The sequence below is a fragment of the Diplotaxodon limnothrissa genome, linkage group LG6, assembly GCF_057381915.1.
Source record: "Diplotaxodon limnothrissa isolate DT_005_m linkage group LG6, D_limnothrissa_male_GT1.1, whole genome shotgun sequence".
In the NCBI taxonomy this organism is placed as follows: domain Eukaryota; kingdom Metazoa; phylum Chordata; class Actinopteri; order Cichliformes; family Cichlidae; genus Diplotaxodon; species Diplotaxodon limnothrissa.
Window position 1 is genome coordinate 41,205,507 of NC_140601.1, and position 22,737 is coordinate 41,228,243.

The 22,737-nt window shown below is 42.9% G+C and overlaps 1 protein-coding gene across 3 annotated transcripts in view; it reads left to right on the forward strand.

The window, feature by feature from the left end:
* Positions 1-20,983, forward strand: part of LOC146631251 (potassium voltage-gated channel subfamily KQT member 5-like) — a 141,765-nt gene extending 120,782 nt beyond the window's left edge. Inside the window, exons 6-15 of one of the 3 annotated variants that reach the window (XM_085356472.1) lie at positions 382-492; positions 900-995; positions 2,676-2,770; positions 7,398-7,424; positions 9,454-9,510; positions 11,053-11,282; positions 14,227-14,332; positions 16,022-16,153; positions 18,947-19,073; positions 19,739-20,983. In XM_085356472.1, coding sequence (XP_085212598.1) covers positions 382-492; positions 900-995; positions 2,676-2,770; positions 7,398-7,424; positions 9,454-9,510; positions 11,053-11,282; positions 14,227-14,332; positions 16,022-16,153; positions 18,947-19,073; positions 19,739-20,983 — 2,226 coding nt within the window. Of the gene's footprint in view, positions 1-381; positions 493-899; positions 996-2,675; positions 2,771-7,397; positions 7,425-9,453; positions 9,511-11,052; positions 11,283-14,223; positions 14,333-16,021; positions 16,154-16,291; positions 16,400-18,946; positions 19,074-19,738 lie in introns of all 3 variants that reach the window. The other 2 variants (XM_085356471.1, XM_085356470.1) reach the window with 2 other exon arrangements.
* The last annotated feature ends 1,754 nt before the right edge of the window (positions 20,984-22,737 follow it).

Sequence of the window (22,737 nt, forward strand, 5' to 3'; positions counted from 1 at the left end):
TCACTTAAAGGACCATTTCACCAAAACTGCAAAAGCTGCCTGAGGCACAAACAAAAAGATGAAACCAGTTTCTGTCCTACAACCTTTAAAAGATGCCTTTAAAAACAGGTCTCATATAGGTAGATATAGGTATAGGTATTCCACATGACTTTATAATTTCCAACTAATGACGTCTTACTGTTAAATAAAAAAACTACTAATAGCTTGTAGATGTTTAGATAAGTCATAGACAACCTCAGCGTTACCAGGTCACTTGCAAGTTCTGATACAGCACAAGTTTTAATTTTAAATATAACATTTGTTTAAAAGTTCCCTGTTTAAACAGCCAGGGGCTGCATATGAGCATCCATCAGGCCCTGATAATAATCATTGTTTTCACAGATCACCCTGACAACCATCGGCTACGGAGACAAGACGCCAAAGACGTGGACGGGGCGGATGCTGTCCGCGGGGTTCGCCCTCCTCGGCATCTCCTTCTTTGCCTTGCCAGCTGTAAGTTATTCTTTTTTTATGAATCAGTTTTCTGTAACAGGTTTTCATTTTTTTCTCTCATAAAGTTTCCTTTTTTATGAAATTTGCTTCTTTTTTAATGTAAATTTACAACCTTATTATTGCAGTTTATAATAATAATTATTGTTGTATTGTTGTAATAGAACATTCAGTTAATTTCCAGTCACAGTAATTCAGTCATTAAATTGAATTATGTACCTACTTGAGGACATAAAAGTTCTCTGAAACAAGCTGTTTTAGCGCTTGCCTGCTCTCTTCTTATTGGCTGACTTCTGGAAGCCTGCACAGGAGCACTAGGATACTCTCTTTAAGTCACTGCTACCAGTGCACGAAACCACATCATGGTGTATTTGTGGTGTGTGTATTTATTTCTGTTTATATCATTTCAGGGTATTCTGGGTTCAGGCTTTGCCCTGAAGGTCCAGGAGCAGCACAGACAGAAGCACTTTGAGAAGAGAAGAAACCCAGCGGCCTACCTCATCCAGGTAAAACAGACACCCTGTTATTCTTTTGTCTCTGACACATATCTCTGCTTTGGGCTGGACAATGAAGACGTTAACGTTGACGATTCAATCCACTGTAGTGTTGTTAAAATCTATAAGCGACTGTCATTCTCCACTTTGTCCTTTTCCTTCGTGGACTCGACGAAACCCAGTGAAAAGCAGATATCGTCACCCTGTGCAGCCCAGTTCTCTCCTCATCTTCTCAAAGCTCAATCATCTCTTTCACCTCCTACTAGTATAGCCATAGACTGTATATAAAAGATGGTCATGGCTACCATGAGATCACCATTTGGGTTGTAGATTCCTGTTTTTCTTCCTTTCTTGCCGTTTTGAAAGCAGGCGTTACGAGCACAGGTGGAACCGAGGGATGTTCCACGGCTAACACATAGACAACCATCCGCACTCACATTCACACCAATAGGTGTGACAGACCCCAGCATGATGGTGGAATTGAACTCAGGACCTTTTTGCTGTGAGGCAGCTGTGCTAACCACCACTGCCCAAGGAAGATTCATGACAAGGAGAAAAAAACTGTGTGACTTTATTTATGCTTTGAAATGTCTGTTCAGCTCATCTAATCTAGATGATCTCTTGACGTTCCAAAGGCTTCTTCAGTTTTTAAAGCTGATGAGGAGTCAGTGTTGTAGGTGGCTGAAAGCATCTCTGTCCACTGAACTGAAGTGGTGTCCGACAACTCCAACTATCTGCCACCTATGATTCGGTCCTGAGGTCCCTTTCCAGACGATCTAACAACATTCAGTCCTCGTCCTATATGACCTTAACAAACGACATGATGATAGGGTGGGACAACAACTCGCAAACAAGGCCAACATGTCCGGAACGAACTCCAACGTGACAATCCTGGGTTAAATACCTGGGACTCGTCATCAGCTTTCAGATGAAATCCAGTTTGGATTAAAGCAATTGTTTAAATGTGTCAAAAACATTTCCTTCCTACTGAGCTTATTGTCTGAAACAATCCGAAAGCCTGGCAGGGTTATTTGGGGGGATGGTTGTTTTGTTTTTGTTTATTTTTTGGGGTCTGAGGAACCACGGCGATGTTAAATCAAGAGCTGAGTTACAGAGAAAACTCCTCCCACTGTATGTCTGTCTTTTTTATACAGTCTATGGTATAAAGCACAGAAACACCAACGATCCCCTCCGTCCTGCTACCTGATCTTCACTCACCTTTAGTTTCATCCTGACTTTCACTGGTGCTGACCTCACATTGACCTCCTCGTATATTTCCCCACATGCTTCCTTTTCCTTTTGTCCATCATATGCTCCCATCTCCTCCTCCTCCTCTTCATCCTGTGCATCCCCATGTTGTACCAGGCTGCGTGGCGTTATCACTCCACCGACAGCACCAGGCCCTACCTGGACGCCACGTGGCGGCACTATGAGAGCCTCCTGCCTATCCACAGGCATGTATCCATGCCTGACCGCCGGCCGACCCCAGACGTGTGACACATCCGTGTTTTAGTTTTCACTAATCAGCTCTTTTTTTACTTTCTTTTCTTTTCTCCTCCTCTCCTGACTCCCTCTGGGGCCTTGTTTTTCTTTTTTTTTACCTTTTTTCTGTCTGTTTATCGTTTTTTTTCTGGGAGGGGGGTCTTTTAATTTTTCCCTTCCACCTATTTTTTTTGTGTATTCTGCATGCAGTGTGTTTGGCGTAGTTATGCGGCTGATGAGAACTCGGTTTCCATTGCTACCTGGAAGCCTCACTTGAAGGCGTTGCATACCTGCAGCCCTACAAAGTAGGTACAACTATGGCAGCTGGTGTCTGTATTTGGTGTCTGTGCCACATTCCTTTCCTGCACTTCAACTTTGCAAATTTAAAGTTCATTTAGATCCTCTTTGGATTATTCACTTTTCCTGCTCTGTCCTGTCGTTTTACGTATCTGCTTTTTTTCTCTTTATTGAAAATTTATAGAAGAAGTGATTTTAGAATTTTAATTTATAAATGACAGACAATTTCCAGGCTCCATTAATGTAAAAAAAAAAGCTGACTCCTTCATCTGCTTCTCTATAAATGTCTCCGTCTGTGTGCTGAGTGCTCAACGGGCCAGGAACGTTCGCTGCTTTGAGGGACCAAGGCAGCAATTTTAGCCGTCACCCTTTCATAGCACGTCTATTTATGACTCCAATTGTGGCTTCAATGACCCAATCGGGCTTTTTGAACTCAAAGCCCTCATCTTCTCAAAAGCCCAGGGCCCAGAGTGATTTAGAGGGACGCACCTATTTCAGTCTGTCAGTGTGTCAAGGTTTAGCTGTAGTGCAGCTTTTTTACAGAAAATGATGAGGGATGCGGAAAGAGTTGAGAAATTTCCCCCAGTGCCGTCAAACCGTCAACTTCCATCAAGTGGTTCTTCATATTACTGTCAATGACAGGAAAGTTGGTATTTATAATAAAACCATACGTAATTTTACCTTCATAGTGCGAATCTTTTCAAATTTTACAGCCCTCAAAGTACAAAAGGGATGATTTTAAATTAAAGGCTTTTTAAGTGTCAGTATTTATTATATCCACATGAAACCTTCAGGACTGAAAATCACATTTAATCTCTTTTAAAAACTGCTACCAAATCACCACGAGTGTCACAATCAAGGTTTTATTTAAGTAAGATTTGTTTTTCTCTACAACAACAGGGGTGGGGAACTCCAGGCCTCGAGGGCCGGTGTCCTGCAGTTTTTAGATGTGTCCTTGATCCAACACAGCTGATTTAAATGGATAAATTACCTCCTAAAAAGTTCTCCAGAGGCCTGGTAATGAAGTAATCATTTGATTCAGGTCTGCTGACCCAGGGACACCGACCCTTGAGGCCTGGAGTTTGACACCGCTGCTCTATAAACATCTCTGAGCTTCAGTATCTCGTGATACATCCTAGCGTTTCAGATCGTATTCAGTAACACAACTTTAATGTCTGCAGTGTAGAGGAACAGACGCCCCAGAGAATTCACTTCAAAAAGTGCATTCTGGGTAAACTTTAAATGCTCATATCACCATGTGAGATGCGCGTCTGCTCAAAACAAGTCATGACATGAAAGTTCTCCTTTCACCTACCTGACTTTGTGTGAGCGGTGTCAGAACAAGTTTCTAAAAAGCCCAATCCGAATCATCCTTGGTGTTCACGTGTTCTTTATAACCGTTTGGACCGCGTCACCAAAGTTGACATGTTTTTGTCTGAGTCGTAGGAGTGTTGCATGGCTGCAGGTGCTTCTCAGCATTCAGAAACCGCTTGAAGGCCAATTCACAGGTTCCATGTTTGCGCCTCACCTGGTTTCTGTATTAAGGTGTCACACTTTAAATGGGACCACACATTATTTTTATTCGTGTCCCCACATATTGAGGCCAAATTTTTATTGGCTCCAGTTCACAAACGTAAACACACCTCACCAACAGATGTGCTGACTCAAGGATGCTGGAACTCAAAGATAATTTCCAGGCACGGCAGCAGCTGACATGTCGCATAACAGCATAAAAACAAACTTTAGCTTCTACTTCTGCTTATAAAAGTTGGGAAAATGGAATTAAGTTAAAAAAAAACTGCAAGCTGTGTTCCTTTTCTTAAATTGTCTCAATGTCAAAAAAAATTCAATCTACATTTTAGCATTAATCTCATCACCCATGTTGTCCCACACAAACATCATGGACTTCATGTTTAGTTTGTTGGGACTAGATCAGAATTTGAACATGTGCTGGAAAAGAAGCTCCTGAAGTTTTGTGTTTCATACCCTGTGAGGTAAAAGATTTAACTATGCAGTTCCTGAATAATTTTTATGACTAAGAAAGTTTCAGAAACATCCCTGCCTCTGATTTATTATTTCATAAATCATACCGTGTCTACTCCAGCCAGCAAATTCTATTTTTTAAATTGACCTAAGATGAGCACTTTATTCATGAAGCTGCCCAGTCTGTACCAAAACCTGCTTTGCTCTATGTAACGTATATCTAAAAAGAGCTTCTTCCTGTTCCTTTCAGAATAAAAGACCTCAACATACGCTGCATGACTGCTATAATCCCACGTACTGTTACTACACATTTTAGAAAAGATCATAAATCTCTAGAACCCACATGGGTTCAATTGGCACAATAATGTTTTTATTTAAATGAAAGTCAAAATGACAGGTCATCACAGTGTGATGGCACGTGCTGTGGGAAATGACTGGTATCGTCCCAAACAGCACATGATAAAAGCAGAAAAGCTGCCCTTAAAAGCTCGCCTCACTTCATGTTTTAGTATTGGCATTTATGAGTTTTGTGCACTTACATTTAAATACTCTGTTTAAAATTATCCACAGTTCTGTGATATAATCCAGGCATCTAACCAAGCTGCTAAACGTTAATACTCGAGCTAGTTATGCACCTTGAATTATAGAAATGGGGAGCTTTTTCTTCTTTGGTTAAAGAACATTTTTAAAATTTTATGATTTGTGCATTTTTTGGTATCCATCCTAAACACCCTGCAAACACCCAGTGATTGGGGTTTGTTTTCCACCCCTCCTATGTGCTTTTGAAAGCCATCTGTGGAGCCTGGAAATATTGGGACAGCTATCTGCAATGTATACAATAAATGCATTGCAGATGGTTACATATAATGTACAGTTATAGCTTTATGATTACTTTATTTAAAGGAGTAATGTGTGAAACATGCAGTCCTTAAGTCACTTTCTTCTCTCGCTGCTGCTTTAGTGTGCATGAACCTGCATGTTTGTAGTGAGTCTGCTGTTTGTTAAGGCTTCCACCATCAGGCCTCTTATTGATCGATGTGTTGCGGCCTTCAAATCCTCTGCACTTGTGAAAGAAACAGCTGCTGGCAAAGCTTGTGATGCAGAAATCTCCCTATCATGCTGAACACATTGGTGCGTTTGCAGGTTTTAGCTCCTCGGTTATAAATCATGTATAACTTGTATTTTAATGAATTCCTAAAGCTCACATCATCACGACTTTAACTGGAGAGTAAAGGAGTTTTTAAACATGCTGAGTGTGTCATTCATCACTGTGGACATAAACTTTGCATTTATGATGTTGCCGTTAAAGAAGAATTCGCATTTGCCGTTAACACTACTGCTGAGGCCGCGCTAACTTTACACGCTGAAAAGGTTTGCAAAGCAAAGCAAAAGTAAACATAGAAATCAGCTGCCTGGAACAGCCTCGGTGCTAAGTATATGAGGCACAACCTGCATTACCCAACATGAAGCGCATCCAGCAGGTTCACTGTCCAGTACACGTCAGGGTGTGCTTTATAAACTGGTTTGTTGGTTTTCATTAAGCCAAACGAGTTCATGTTATTATGTGGAATAATGCATTCACTTCACAAAAACTTTGACACTTATTGGGTCTGGATCTCCTGCTAGTTGGACTAACCTCATCCTCACCTAGGAGGTGCCAGGATATGTCCTGGTTAGATACCTGAACCACTCTAGCTGGCTCCTGTTCATGTGATGGAGAAGCAGCTCTAAGCAGAGTCCTTCCTGACTTACTGAGCTCCTCATGCTCCATCCAGAGTCTTGCCACCCTTCGAAGGAACCTCATCTGAACTCTAAACCCTGAACTCTGAACTCTAAACCCTGCCCCCTTGGCTTTGCCTAGAAATTCTAGAACATAGGTGTCAAACTCTGGCCCGCGGGCCAAATTTGGCCCGCAGCCTAATTACATTTGGCCCGCGAAGCCATACCAAATTACTATTAGAGCTGGCCTACTGGTATTATACAGCTAATATATATGTCGTTTAGTATTAGGCTTTGCTTGTTCCATATTCAGTTTTTCAGCAAAACTTGTTTGAGTCCATAGCAAAAGATTCATTCTTATATCTGGAGGAAGATTTTTCAATAAATATTAATGTTAGCCCGCGACTTTGTTCCAGTTTTGAATTTTGGCCCACTGTGTATTTGAGTTTGACACCCCTGTTCTAGAAGGTTATGACCAGTATTAATGACCAAGGGCAACCTGGCAGAGGGCAGCTTCCACTGTGCCCGGGTCCAAATTATTTCTGGTAGTGTGAACCAGGCTCTCACTGCGGTTGTGCAGAAAATGATCGTCCTGTAATAATGGGTTAGATACCCAATATTCCTTGGTCTTGGAATAGACCAAGCTGCAAAATAAAAAATGGTGCACTGTATTACCTTGCAATAACATTGTAACTTTGACCAAAAAAGACTGTTCACTGTGGTAGATTACATAACTTACCATACAAAAATTGATGCAAGACAAAGTGGAAAATATTAGTTAAACTCTCTTTAATACAACATATGAGATTTCTAATAAATGGGCTAAAACTTGCAAAAGCACCAGTATTTTGATATAAGCACTGTACTATTACTGAAGTTTTATGAAAAGATGTGTTCTCAAATATCTTTCCTTTTCTGATCTGTCTGCTGCAGGAAGGAGCAGGGAGAGTCGACCACAAGGTTTGTGACTGTTTGACCTTCGCTGTGTTACGTAGTGTTGTAAGTCCATGACTTGGAAATAGGGCTGGGCGTCAAATCAGAGAATGTATCAACAAAGCTGATGCGACGCAGTACCACGTGTGACCACTTGGGAAATTTACCTGAAAATAACTGAGTGCCTGAATTTTATTTTCATGGCTTTTTCTTCTTGTTTTTAGTCAAATGTTTGTAAGTACTTGAGTTTTTAGATTACCTTGAAAAGTCAGCTTTAGATTTTAGAGTTTCTAACTCCTGCCTGTAGATCAAAGATGAATGACGGCTATAAGATACACCTCAACAATGTTATGAAGGGGGAATCAATCTACAGAGGCCGAAATGGTTTTATGTATCAGGCTATAAATGTGTTTATTTCTGCTGTACAGCCGGACTTCTTGAACACCGGTTGTTAGAGGAACTGATGTTATTGTGGCACTTCTTTTTCAAACTTCATCTGCACTTTGCAGCTCACTCATTAGTGATTCTCCATGGCCACGCCCATATTTACTTTCTATTCTAATGACGTGTCATCGCCTTTAGGACAACTTAGCTACACCGGATGTACCTTATGTTGCATGACATCAAAAATGTGGTGCAGCTTTTATTTTTATCACTCACTTAAATTCAGTAGAAGGTACAAAGCATTTCCTGCAATGCTCTAATGCAAACGAATGAGCGCTGGGAAATCAGCAGCAAAGCTGAAGAAGTTCTGTTAATACACTCGTGATCTGCATCGTTATGTTCAAACAATGGCCGGCCGTCTTTGAGGGCTCTTTCCGCCACACTTCTGTGCGACCTGCATGGTCACCCAGACAGAACAGGTGCCCTAACAGGAGCTGAAGGCCATAAGGGTGATGATGTGTTGCCTGGAAAAGCAGCCACTTTTACACAAGCACTCTGTATGACTCACTGTTTTGACTTTCTGTTTGGTGCTGTTTTTTCTTTTTATTGCTTTTTCTCTCCAAAAGAGAAAAAATAAAATCATTTACACACCGCGTTCACTACACACAAAGGCAAAAACACACACACAACATTTTTCTCATGCTTTAAACCATCCTCTTGCCTGAGGTATCTATTACACACTTATTACAAATGTTATTCTGTGTGATAATGTCCTAATATTGCTTAATTTTGTAATGAAATCAGTGCTCCTGATGTTTCTCTTTGAGCCAATGCATTTATAGACTCATTTGGGGAGGGCAGTGTGCAGGGCAGTGGAGGCTGTGTGATGTAATATGTTGTGTTTGCAGTTATGAAACACTGAGTAAATGTTTGTCTGCAAACCACCGCTGCGAACTGAAGGCAGGCGTGCTTTCTTTTTTTTTTATATTACTCTTTCCCTTTGAACCTGGTTTATGAAATACACCACAATGTAGAAAAGGTGATGGAGGTTCTGCAAAACCCCCAACTCTATTTATGTCTCTACTGCAGAGCTAGAGAGGAGGGATTAAACGCCACACTGTGCAGTCAGTGCAGAGCTGCCTTGCTTTATTAACAGAATCAGTATATATGAGAAAAGGCAGTGAGGAAACCAAAACATTACATGGGAAACAAAAATGGATTTGCATGTTTATACCTTCAGTAAACCCACACGACTGTGTAAAGCTCCCTGTCCGCTCACTGGTGATTCAGGCACTTGTTGCCATGGCCCAGCTGAATTCACATAGTTAAATGAGGGATATCGGCATGAACTGTGTGACTCACCAAATTGCAGCCTTTTTCAAACGGTCCTGTAGATGTTCATTTTCTCTACTAAGCTCAATTTGCCTCCGTTCTGCTGCTTCTAAATGTCAGTGGTCGACAAATTGAAACTCCAGCGGTAAACGTATTACTTTGTACTTCCTAGACTTCATGCATACAGTCCTGCAAAGGTTCATCAATCAGTTATTCTGCAGAGCTTACACTAAGAAAGTGGTGTTTAGATGCACGAGGGTTTAAGACAGAAAGATTTTCTCTCATCTGTTTCTGCTTCATGTAACACATCACCGTGTGTCTATCTCCCCTTGGTTTTTAGTAAAAATCATAGTAATAAACAGAAGCTACTGAGGAGGTGTACTGCTCGGAAACATAGGTACACAGCATCTCTGCTCCCTGTGACATGAAGTTTTTCTTTGGGAATGCTGACTAATTCTTGGTGCATGGGTATCTGTAGGAGGCTGTGCAGCCTCAGAGAGAGCAGAGTCAGAAAACCCTGCAGGGAGACATCAGTCGCCTTCATAGTAACACACTATCTGCCTTTTGTTTGATATTTGCCTGAGCAATGCGCTATTTGTGCCTGTTGTGATTTTGGTTTTTAACTGTCAGGTCATTAGTCTGTGCCAGGTTTCGTTCTCAGCAGCAGCTCCTCTGAAATAACTAATTAGCTTTTTCTCTGGATGTAGTGAGATTGAAATTACCGTGTGTGTGTGTGTGTGTGTGTGTGTGTGTGATGCACCGTCAACATTTTCTTCTTCACTCACCTCCTTGTATTCCACCTAAACGATAAACCGCGCTTCATTCACCAGAACCCACACAGACATCTCAGGTACCATCCCCTCCACCGGTGAGAAGCATTGCTTCTTATTGCTAGCCACCTAACAGCTATGAGACTCTCAGTTACTTCTTACATCATGTGCTCTGATTTCTAACGAGGGATACGAGTCAGAGTCGGTACAAAGTCTCGAGGGCCTCACTGCCACTCGGCACAGTCAGCAGTGAGCAACACTAGCTAACGTTAGCTTAGAATCAGAACCTAGCATGCAACATTTTCCTGATGACTTCACGGGCTCAGTCATTAGTGTCAAGTCACGTTGAGACTAACAAGTGAGATCATGACGTTCATTTTACAAGTTATTAGAAAGGAGGATTATGCAGATGCACTCGTTGGCTGATAACGTCTTAATGAAATCATTAGCCATCCTGTTGACTTTCTCAGACTATTGAGTTTAAGAGTAAGAATTTACTGAGACGAATCAACACATTCATGACCAAAATCCACTGATTTGGTGACAATAAGAAGAACACAGACTTCTGTTTAATCCTCTGCAGCGTGTAAATGATGCACGGCTGACGCCTGCGAACGGCTTTGCATGCTGTCATTCTGCATAAACACAGGATCTGTCACTCGCTAATTATCTCCACACCTCATGGTCCTGCCTGTTCACACTCTGCAGGTAATTCTTATGAATTTTCATCCATAAACTCACACTTTTATATAAAAACATGCGATACATTTAATATAACTGTGCGACACCCGCTGGCTCTTTTAATGATGTGTAAACGAATTGGTCACACAAGACGGCATACTGTGCACACTTGCAGGAACAAACCACCAGCATCATCACACAGCTGAAGCTTCATATCTAACCAAAGCTTGCATTTTGTCTAAAGCATCTGCTGCAATGCATGCTGGTCTGTCTCCATCCTGTCCTGCAGCCCTTATACTAAATGGATGGCTGCCATGTTCAGCAGTTTATGAAGGAACACTTTTCCAGGATAACTTTTTGCTATCATGAAAATCATTTATCGCTCAAACATGTTGACCTCTTTGTCATTTCCACCCCACTTCACTTCCTTCTTCTTTCCCCTTCTCGCTCCAATCTCCCTCTGTACTACTTTTCATCACTAATTTCAGCCAGAAGTTGAGTTTTAAGGAGCGGGTGAGGATGGCGAGCCCCCGAGGTCAGAGCATCAAGAATAGGCAGACGTCATCAGTGAACGACAGGCGCTCTCCGGTGGCTGACGCTGGCACAGAGGGCACCAGTCCCGCCAAGGTTCAGAAGAGCTGGAGCTTCAACGACCGCACGCGGTTCAGACCGTCGCTCCGCCTCAAGAGTCAGTCCCGCTCCACCACTGATGGTGCGTGTGCCATTCTGCTTTCACTGCCGGTATTTTATATCAGTGTGGATTATTAACAAAGCAAAATCACCTGTTTTAGAGTCTGGCTTCTGGCCTCCACCCTGCTGGCTTTTTAGTGGTGGCTTATAAATGCTAAGTAACATATTACCGTACCAAAACTGAAGACGGCCTTCTTGGTTTCATCATCTCCTCTCTATTATCATGGAGTCTTTAACTTGAGGTGCCCGTTGTTGTGTTTTTGCGTTATATAAATAGTACTGGACAAAACTGCTTTTCCTGTGAGGGGGAAAAAAAGATGTTAGAATTTTTTCCATTTAAATTTTGAAATGTCTCAATGTCTTTTTTTGTTCAGAGCAGGTCTAATAACTTATTTTAGCCATTAGGCTACATTCACTGCTGCTCATTGTGTGCTGTCAAAATCGGCCAGTTTCAGTCATGCGGGATTAACAGGAAGTGAGTAACCTCTCCAAACAGCTGCTCTTGCTCTTCCTTGAGTGCCACATTTAAAGAAAGGTGTTCCTGAGATATAAAAATAAGCACAACTGCCCCAACCTCACTGCTCATATTTAACTGACTCTCGATCCAGCTCATCAGAACTGGTTTGGCTCACTAATGACGCAGCGGAGTGGAGGAATGCTGATGGCTGCTGTGCTCCCTTTCTTTGGCCTAGCAGTGCCGGCCTGGCGAGTCCTCCTGGGTAACGGCCAGTTGGTGGTTGTCGGCGGACTGATGGATAGATGGAAGGTGGGGGTGGTGAGCTCCAGGAGCCATATGGGGTGTCAGAGCCGTCCAGCTGGCTGAGGCCTGCTGGTGGAGAGGAATCATTAGCCAAGCTAGCCAAAACCAAACTGGTTGGCTGGTTAGCCACGCTGCGTCTGATCGCTGACATGTTGGCTAAGTGAGACATTAGAGGATGGGAAACATCTCCCTTCCATTCTGTCTTAATTAGAAATGAAACCAGGAATTATTTTAGTGGAAAGTTTTTAATGGAGCAAATCATTAATCAGCACTGTTTTTCATCAGCAGCAGGTATTTTAGTATTTAGTATTTATTTATTTATTGTCATTGTCAAGAACAATGAAATTGCGTTTGGGGCTTCCATACAACCCAAAAAAAGAGAAGAAAATAATAAATACCCCTTAAAACCCAAGTGTACATATTTAACCCAGTGTGACTCCAATGCAATAAGACAATCCTTAGCAATAATGTTCGTAGAAATTCAGACAAAGACCTGAGAAACATGACAAAATACAACAATGCAACCCATTCAATATTATTGTACTGTGAGATATGATATCAGATATGATAGTTATCTATTTAAGAAAGAGGGGGGGGCAGGAGGGGGAAGAGAATAAAGATATGATGCACCAATGTAGACCAGTTCATTGCTATTAAGAAGTTGGATATGGTTATTGTCCGTGAGAGGGGGGCAGAGAGTTCAGGAGCCTCACAGCCTGTGGATACAGGCTGTTGGCCAGTCTGGATGTTCTGGCCTGTATAGACCTGTACCTTCTCCCTGAGGGCAGCAGATGGAAAAGGTGGCGCGCAGGGTGATGTTGGTCCCGCAGGATACTGTGCACCCTCCTCAGACAGCGAGTGGGGAAGATATTACTGATCTCTGGCAGACTTGTTCCAATAATTCTGCCAGCTTCTTTCACCACCCGCTGGAGTGCTTGCTGATCGGCCTTGGTGCAGCTGGGGAACCACACTAGAGGTCTGACAAAACCCACATACTGTGGAGTAATCGATCCTTTCCTGAGGTCATCTACAGTGTTTAGTTCAACAGAACACATCAACGGCATTAACCCTGTGCTTACCTCCTCAGGGTGCTCAGGGTTCCTGCTCCATTTGGAAAATCAAAATGAAGTCTTTCTAAACCTTTAATGCTTTATTACCCCATGACACTAAGGTGAATCTCTGGATTTTGGACAGCTTTGATCTGTGCTTTAAACTATTTAGACTCCAGATTTTCCACCAGCTCACAGAGATCCCCACGGCCCAGCAGAGGCGTGTAACTACAAAGTGAAGGTCAATGGATTAGTAAGCTGTGTTGAGCTTAAAGTCCGAGTTTAGTCTCTTATGAGTCTTGAGTCACTTTTTACCTGTTACATCGAGGTGGTAACTTATTCTGAAACTAAACAGTGACCTGGTGATGAGCAGGTTTTGTTTAAAGTTTCTGTCTAAAAACAGCTGGAATTGTCCAAAACTACAAAAACTACCAGGGTCAAAAGTATTCGTCAGATGTTCTTCAGCAGGAGTGATGCAAATTTGAAGTTGTTGTCATATTGGAAGACAAAGCTATTACCCAAACCTGGTTTTGCCTGCTGACTGCTTGATGTTTTCTTCTTCACATATCCTTCTTTCGTCTAGTGGTGCAACGGATCACAGTTGATCCGTAATCCAAACTGATCCCACTCCACAGTGCGCATGGTGGGTCTGTCAAGCGATAGTTATGGCCAGCGCTAGCGGTCCAAGTGGAGGAGCAGAGGAGTTTGCGGTACTTAAGCAGCCCTTTCATGCCCAGTCCGACCGGGCTAAAGCTAATACAAAAGCTATTGGGGTGTTTCGCTGCAGACGGGAGGCCGTATTCCGTTGTGCAAAACAAGGGGTTTAAACTATGATGCACGTGCTTGAGCCACGCTATGATATCCCGTTGTGCGTCCACTTTAGTGACAAGATCGTACCCAGGCATGTATGAGCAGGAAAAGATTTAAGTTCTGGCTGAACTGTCCCAGGCATCTTCTGTTGCCCAACTACAAATGGATGGATCTCCAGGGCAACGGAAAGCTACGTGACCGTGTGTTAGTGTGTTTGAGCAGTAAGACTAACACGGCTCACTGCAATCTGTTGTTTGTGTGGATGCAAAATGTTCTCATTGGCATAAAGTGACTTCATTGCTATCACAGAAATAAATAATCCTCCTTTTCTGCGCCTCTCTTCCAAACAGCAGACTCCAACATTACAGCGGAGGACGGTTTTGATGAGAAGGGCTGTCACTGCGACATCTCAGTGGAGGACTTGCAGCCCTCGGTCAAGTCTGTCATCCGAGCTGTCAGGTGAGACAGAGGAAATGAGACTTCCTCTTTCAGTCTAACTTCTGCTGCAGTTTTCCGTGACCCAGGCTGCAGGCAAACTAACCCTGATTGCGGCCAACCCCCCGCCGTCTTCTGATTGAGCTCAGGGGATTAAAGTGACCGGATGGTTGTTATTTCTGTTAGTTTATTTTTGGATCATCAGGAAATATGGTTAGTGGGAGGATTAAAAGCTGTGTAAGGTGATCGTGTCACAAGGAAACAAGAGTAGACACGTCTTCATGTCCTTCGTGTCCTGAAAGAACTAAAGAGCCTGTTAGATGCAAGGTCATCATACGTTCCTGACCAGCAGGAGTTGAATAAAAGTTAAAAGCAGCTCAGTGTTTGAATTATTAAATATATAACAACTAAGACTATAATGCTGAAGCTTCTATGGCTCCATGTGGTGAACGAGCTCCTTAACAAGACACCTCATGTTGGTTTTTCTTTTAGTTTTTACTTTATGAGCATCGACAGACTTTCAGTTTTATCAAAGAACAATAATAAACATCAGTGGTTCACCTCATCCCTTTATCCAGCTTCCACATATAAAGTGAACTGGCTGTCACGCATCACTTTGTGGACACAGACAGGTGTGAAAATAGTGACACAGCCACATCAGTCACGATAGCCTTCACTAAAGGCTACAACTTTAACGTAGGTACCTGCTGTATTTACAAAATTATGTAGGATCAAAAATGCTGGAAATACAGCAAATAAACATCAGTGCGCTTCAAAGGCTTGTATTCTGAAAATATTAGCTTCATTAAATATGCTTCAGTTATTGTGCAAAGAAAAGTGTAAATTCACTAATCAAATGTCCTACGTGCCAAACTCGAGGCCACTGAGGGGCCAAGAAGCTAAACAGACGTGCTCACTTCCATGGCACCTGCAAGCTAACGAGCTTCCTTACGCAGAACGCACCCAAAGGAAAACTAATGTTCAAGCCCATAGTAGAGTTTTGTGTATGCACTCACTCACAACAGTCTCACATTCTGAGGTACATTCTGAAACCACATGACAGCACAGAGATGCGAAGGTAAGTCGGGGGTACGGCAAATTCAGGAAGTCACTAAATGAGATTTGCAGCTGCAGCAAAAATGTTCTTTGAGTCAAATCTAACAATAGCAGAAGCCAGGTATGCCATTCACCTCATAACTTGTCACTTGTACATTTTTATATGCATCACATTTCGTGTCAGAAGGCTCAGTGGTATGTACATGTAAACTACATCATCGGGACCTCCTGTTTTGCTCTATGAAATGATGCTGGCTGAGCATCTTATTAAATATTTTTGATATTTTGAAGCATTCACATGGACCAAAACTGTATATCGGAAGGCTGTGACAATATAATCCAGCATGTTTTCATTGTTTCCGACCCCTTTGACTCTCCACTTTCAGCCACGTTCCCTTGAATTCAGCCTCAGTGCTCCACAGGTGTTTCCATCCACATACACATGCAGCTAAAATCTGCCTTTTTTCTGAGAAAGTGATTGTTCTGAGCGTTTGAAATGCTGTGAACAAACAGGTCGACACATTAAAAGCACCATTAAGCACTATCAAAATAAATGCAGGCTTTAATTTGTTTACATTAGCTCAGGCTGGCAGTGTCACGGCTGGACCACAGCTCCCCCTTCTGGTGAATTTATGAACTTCTGTGCTGTTCATGCAGGATCATGAAGTTTCATGTAGCCAAGAAGAAGTTTAAGGAGACGCTGCGTCCGTATGATGTGAAGGACGTGATCGAACAGTACTCTGCCGGTCACCTGGACATGCTGTGCCGCATCAAGAGCCTGCAGACCAGGTAGGACGGACATTGTACTGCAAAAGATCTGCATGTGTGTATGCATTCCTTATACATGCATGGGTTTATCTCACGCTGTTTTTTTCTTTTTGCAGTTTGTGTTTTTGCATGTTTGTACCTGTGTTTGCTTCTCTCCAGGCTGGACATGATAGTAGGCCCACAGCCCCTGAGCAGCCGAGCCAAGGCCTTTTCCTCCCCCTCCCTGTCTGTCTATTACAGCCAGGGGAGGAAGAACTCCACCCAGGGGTCAGAATTCCCCCAACTTACTCAATCTACCCACCTACTCTGTCATTCGCATGTCACATGGGTTCAGTTCACTCCTCAGTCGCACAATTCAGGAGCTGGTTTGTTGTCAGAAACGTGAAGGAAAACATAAAGTGCGGCCTCATTTATCAACCATTCGTTAGTCCAGCATACCTGACCGCCCCTTCATGGAGAAGTGATGGCAATGAGGTTTACAAAACATGCACTCGGGACAATTAGTACAACTGTTGAGTTCATTTTTTGCTAGAAAGAGAGAGCATATTTGCCCCCATATTGGCTTCCCTTCATTGGCTTCCTGTTAAATCCAGAATCAAATTTAAAAGGCCCCATTTTATTTTAATGACCTTATAGTACCATATAAACCCATTAGAGCACTTCCCTCTCAGACTGCGGGCTGACTTGTGGTTCCTAGAGTATTTAAAAGTAGAATGGGAGGTAGACCCTTCAGCTTTCAGGCCCCTCTTCTGTGGAAACTCCCAGTTTGGATTCTACTTTTAAGATTAGGCTTAAAACTTTCCCTTTGACAAAGCATATAGTTAGGTCTGGATCAACTGATCCATAGAAACCGGCAGTTGCTGAGCCTGGCTCACCAGAGATAAAATAGAGAAATGGATGGTGTGCAGCGTGCATGTCTAAGGACTGCGGGGACCTCCTCTGTAGATGGTGTTGAGTGGCTGACGAGTACATAATACATAATACTTCAGCTGTGCCAACATCTCACTTCTGATTTTGGACAGGCAAAGACCCTCTTGATCCAAAATTCACTTAGTAGCACTGCTTGGAAACTTTTATGAATGAACCTTGTTTTCACTGCTCACCAGGACATTAAACTATTTTTATGTGTACAGTTTTCACATTGAAGAACAATTACAAACACAGCTCTATAAATCCCAAACTCAAAGGATTTCAGCTTACCATTTAACAATGATGTAAGCCCCTGAAGCATGCTGTGTGTCCTAAGAGACTGGCAGGTTTGTCAGGAAGGGGACAGATGAAGCCTAAATCAGCTTGAGTTGACACATAGTGCAGTACAGTACTACTCCTTCCAGTCCTCCATAAAACTGATAGATTTGCTTGTCTTTGTTAATCAGGACCTTTACATTGCTGCCAGTGTTGTTTTGTTGCCTTTACCTTCACTTCTTGTTCCACATGTGCCACCCGAGGCTTTTAAGGAGAAGCGGTTGAAAGTTCGGGATTTGTCACCGCCTTTATATGCATGATAAATCCAAGTTGTCTGCAGGTTTTAAAAACGTGTAAGTTTGGAGCTTTTTTCCTCTGATGATTTGATAAATGAGGCCCCTGGTTGACGAGCTAAAGCCTGAATTAACTGAGCTTCGAGCCACACTCTGCTCCCACACACAAACACGTCCTGGATATATCTGCTACTAACCAGCCACTAACAGATCTCTTAAGTAAATTGACTTCTGTTCTGGGAAAGGAGTTTGCAATGTGATGCTAACATGTTTTAGACACACTCCAATCACACACCAGAAGGTTTCACCTGTCATTGCTGTTGCAACACTGCCCCCTGCTGATGCTGTGTGCACTCTGTTGCTGCAGATGAGCCAATCCGACTTGCAAAGGGTGGAGGGCCTGTCAACATGCTTCTTTTTTTTTTTTAAACACATCTCGTAGTCACGAGTAGAGTCTAACACAGGTCAGCAAGCTCCAGCCACAAATAACTTCAACCTGCCATGACCTCACTGTAATATATGAAAAACATCTGTAAGATTAGAATAGAGAAAGCTGTAACAGTCCTTAAATTTACGCAAAATGTTTTTGTTTTTTTTAGTAAAATGTTTAAAATGTTACATGGAGGCTGGTCTTGTCTATATTTGGATCCAGTCCACAATTACAATCCCCAGATCGTCTACATTTGATCTGCATGTTTCATATTCAAGAGGAGCGTGAATCATTCGGTTCCTGCCCATCTTATCCTGAATTACATTTCTTATTTGAAATTGGACTGATTTACAATGAACGAGTGTCGTAAATCTTCTCGCTTCCTCCTGTAAAAATACAGTTTTAGAATCCAGATCTAACTTCCCGGTGTAGTGCTCGATCCCCTTTTCTTCTAGCATGATTTAGTGGTGACATACAGGGTGTCCACACCTGACTTTTTCTTCTTCCTTTTGGTGAACTCGTGATTGCATGATCTTGGCTCAGTTTTTCTGTGCTCTCTGTCAGCTTTAACACAAACAGACTTTATTAACCAGATCCCACAGAGCCTGACTGGATTTAGCATTTAGACATAAATATAATCATGTGTAAACCAAAATATAAGACTCTAATGTTTAGAGTCTGAAATAAAAAGTTGTATTGTTAATTGGTAAAATGTAATCTGGTTGGTAATGTTTGGAAGTGTGAAGTCCAGTGAGGAAGAATAATCTCTCGTGTTTGGATTTGTTTTATTCGGGGAAAGGTTTACTTTAGATAAACGGTTCTAATTTTCCTTCCTTTTGTAGTCCTCCTTTGTACATTTTAAAATTAATATCTTATTGTGTTTGCTTGTATTTCTGTGCATTTCAGGGTGGACCAAATCCTTGGGAAGGGCCAAATTCCTCTGGATAAGAAGATTCGAGACAAGCTGCTCTCTGATGGCGATATACTGGAGGACATGAGCATGCTGGGTCGCGTCTGTAAGGTGGAGCGACAGGTCCGTCCTCTGGGTTTTGTTCTTAAAATTTCAGGAGGTTGAGAGGATCAGGGTTTTTGCTAATTGGAACTTCAGTGTTTGGATCCTTGCTGCCTCCGGTCCTCATTACGTACCCCAAAATGCCCCCAGTGTTTCTGGTCAATAAGACTAGAACAGCGCTACGTAAGTGCCAGTCCATCGACAGCAAACCAGCTAAATACAGTAAAATGTGATCCATCTCGACTGCGTTTAAGTTTCCTAAAGTTACAGGAAATAAACTTGTTGGTATTCCGGCTCTGTCCCGCTTCCAGTTTTTATGCAACATTAGACTAACTCAGCTAATCACATTCATCTCCAAACTGCTTATAAGACTAAAACATCTTACTGATCATTTTATTTTGGTATTTGTCACAATGGGTAGAATTCAAAACCTTATTAAGACGGCCCTGAATCACATTTTACTCTTTACAGCAAATTGATTTTTTTCAGGTGCACAAGTTGAAAGTGGCAAATGCATATGAATCCTAAAGCTTAAAACAAACATCTGGTAGAAAGCAAGATGCTGTTGAGGTAGCTATGAGCCCCCAGACCTGATTCTCAAGCATTCAAATCGACACTTAGAGCATCTGTACATTCTGCCAGATGTGGCGGTAGATCACTCCTTTATTCCTCTTCTCTGCTCACAGGTCCAGTCGATTGAGTCGAAGCTGGACTCCCTGCTCGACATTTATCGTCAGGTTCTGCGTAAAGGCTCGTCTTCGGCCCTCACCCTTTCCTCTCTTCCCCTCTTCGAGCTGGAACAGACTTCAGACTACCACTCCTCTGTCTTCAGCAAGGACATGTCCTGCTCCACCCAGGTCAGCAGCAGTGGAGCGCCGCCCACCAGCGGCTTCGTCACTCGCTCCTCCACCAGTTCTCATCTCTCGCAGGGAGGACTCCATCTCATCCTGGGGCCCCCCAACGAGCTCAACCTCAATCTCAATGCCCCCTCTTCCACGCCTCCCTCTGGCCTCGCATCATCCTCTTTCAGCCCATCGCCCCTGCCACATCATCATCACCATCGCCACCACCACCATCCCCAGGCTCAGGCCACCACACCTGAAAGTGGCACTGATGAGGCTATGGGTAGTTCTCCACCCATCCTCACCCCGAACAGTGTCAGCAGTTCAGAGGACAGAGGAGTAAGAGATGGTGGGTTTCCTCTTCTGGCGAGGCTTCCACCTCCACCCCCTCCTAGCCGAAGTCACGGCCCAGGCACTTTAGTGCGAACAGCCTCCATAGAGGTATCCCCTGACATAGAGGACTTTTGTGGAGGTCTTGGGACACAGATGGAGGACAGCGTTGTCGGGAAGGGCCTTGGGTTGGGGCTCAACAGATTGGGGCAGCAGCTCCAAGGGAACAGCAACAGCAGGCTTAGCACAAAGGAGGAGGGATCTTGGAGGAGACAAATGAGCTTGGAGCTGGAGCCCCTGGTGCCACCAGCGCTGGGCTGCTGCTCTGGGTCCAACGAGATGGACCGAGGATTGGGCAAGTCCATGTCAGTGCAGGATCTGAAGCAAGTAGCCCCCACCCATCACGGCCACAGCCTGTCATCTCCAAGCCCCAGTACAAGCAGTGACTCCCCCATTGGCTTCCATAGCTGTAGCCAAGATCCTGGGGGAGGAGGGGGCGGTACAGGCAGGAGGAGTGGAGGTGGGTGGGGTGAGGAGGACCTCTTTATCAGTGATAGAGACATTGAGACGCAGGGACTTGACTTCTTGTCACAGGGGTCTGCCGAGACTCCGACTTACTCCTCAGAACTCCTGAGGACAGGCGGCAGAGCCGGAGCAGGGACCCAGGGCTCAAACCGCAGTCTGGCCAGCGGTCACGCATCCTTGCCCTCTACTGGCAGCAACGAGTTGCTGAACATGCCACACGTACGGCTAAAATAGACCCAGCTACATGTCGGGAAGGCACACCAATCTCACCTCAAAAAGACGGTTTTTATCCTTTTTGGAGGGAAGTGGGTGGGTGGGAATATTACATGGGGTCTTCTTCTGTTTATATTCATGTTGATCCATTTGATAAGAATCACAGTATTTTCATACAGGCTGACCATATGACATATCATTGCATGAGTTTTGTTTTAAAGTGTGATTGACAAATCTGAGATAAGAGCCTGAGAAACGACAACAGAGACACCCAAAAACCTCCGCTGTTAAACTCGGGTTGATATGAGACCTTGACATACAGCATGGAGTGCATGCTTATTGTAAAGAGGTACAGAGATTTGAAAGGTACAGTTTGCAGTCGAGGGCATGGGCTCCTAACACTTATTGAAACCCTCTCTGAGAATGGCCATGTTCAGTGTATAAAAGCCACATTTTGTGTGTCTCCCATCAAACAAGACGTTTCCACACTGAAATGATGTTACATCACTACTGCCAGATGCATTCTTTCTTTCCCATCTTTAACCTCTTAAGATTCACAAGGTCATTGATGACATATCTTAGGTTTCGGTTTCTTAGCACTCAACCCATTTTTGAACATTTTCACCTGTTTGGAAAATGGAAAATCTTTTTATAGAAAAACTGTAATGTGGAAATGAACAAGACTTAATTCTGAGATGTAACGTCGTCTTTGTTTCTGGAAATTTGGCCTTGTGGCTAAAATAAGACCCAACTTTAACCATAATCTGTACAGGTAATCTGAAGTTAAGAGGGTAAATTTTATGAAACTAAAGCAATACATTCAAAGGACAGAATTTAAATCATTTTAGTTTCAATCAAACCTTTAAAAAGAACTCTATTAAAAAGGAATATACCAGTGTAATGTGAATACAGGCAATACGATTTACGTTTTCATGCATGTTTTTTTTTTCCGTCTTTACAGCAAGAACAACAAATTTCTTGTGGTTTTAGGTTGTTGTCCTCAACACAATTTTGGAACTCTGTTTTATAAGGTGCAAGAACACACAGGGAAGGTAGGGGAGGGGCCAGTTGCATTCAGAGATTTGATTGTCAGTAATTAAAATGAACAAATGGGCTCCTGTTTGTGCTTGTAGGGCCCCCCCAAAAAAGAAAGAATATATACACTGATGTATTGGAGCATAATGATGTTATCAAGTATTGTTATGTTAGTATAAGTACAGTTAGATTCTCTGAGCACCATGGTTCTTTATCTCTTATGTTTTCCATCAAGGTAAAATGATATTTTTGGACTGTTCAACCACAATCACTGACTGTATATAAGAGATGGACGTAGCTTCTAGATCTGAAAAGTGAAGTCAATGCAGAAGTGCCTTAAACCTGCATTCTTTTTGATGGCCAGCAGGGGGACACTCCCTTGGTTCAAAAAGAAAGCCCTGTTGTATAAACTGAGAAAGAAATGTCCCTGCTGCTCACTTCCTCGATGGGTTCATAGTTAACATCACTAGTTTCAAGTAAAATATTGTTCATTTTGTGAATCGTGATCCCTATTACTGTGCAGGACATAAAGCAGGTTTACAGGGTGAACATATGGGCATTAAGTGTCCCTCAGTTTCACCATCAGCTCCACCTCTGCTTTCAAAAACACCAAGATGGGAACCCCAAAAGTGCTTCATAGCAGGAAATGAGTAACCGATAGGTGAAAGCAGAGTGGCTACCTCCATCTTATATAGTCTTTGTTCACTTAAACTCAGATTCTTTTGGTGTCTTATTTTGAA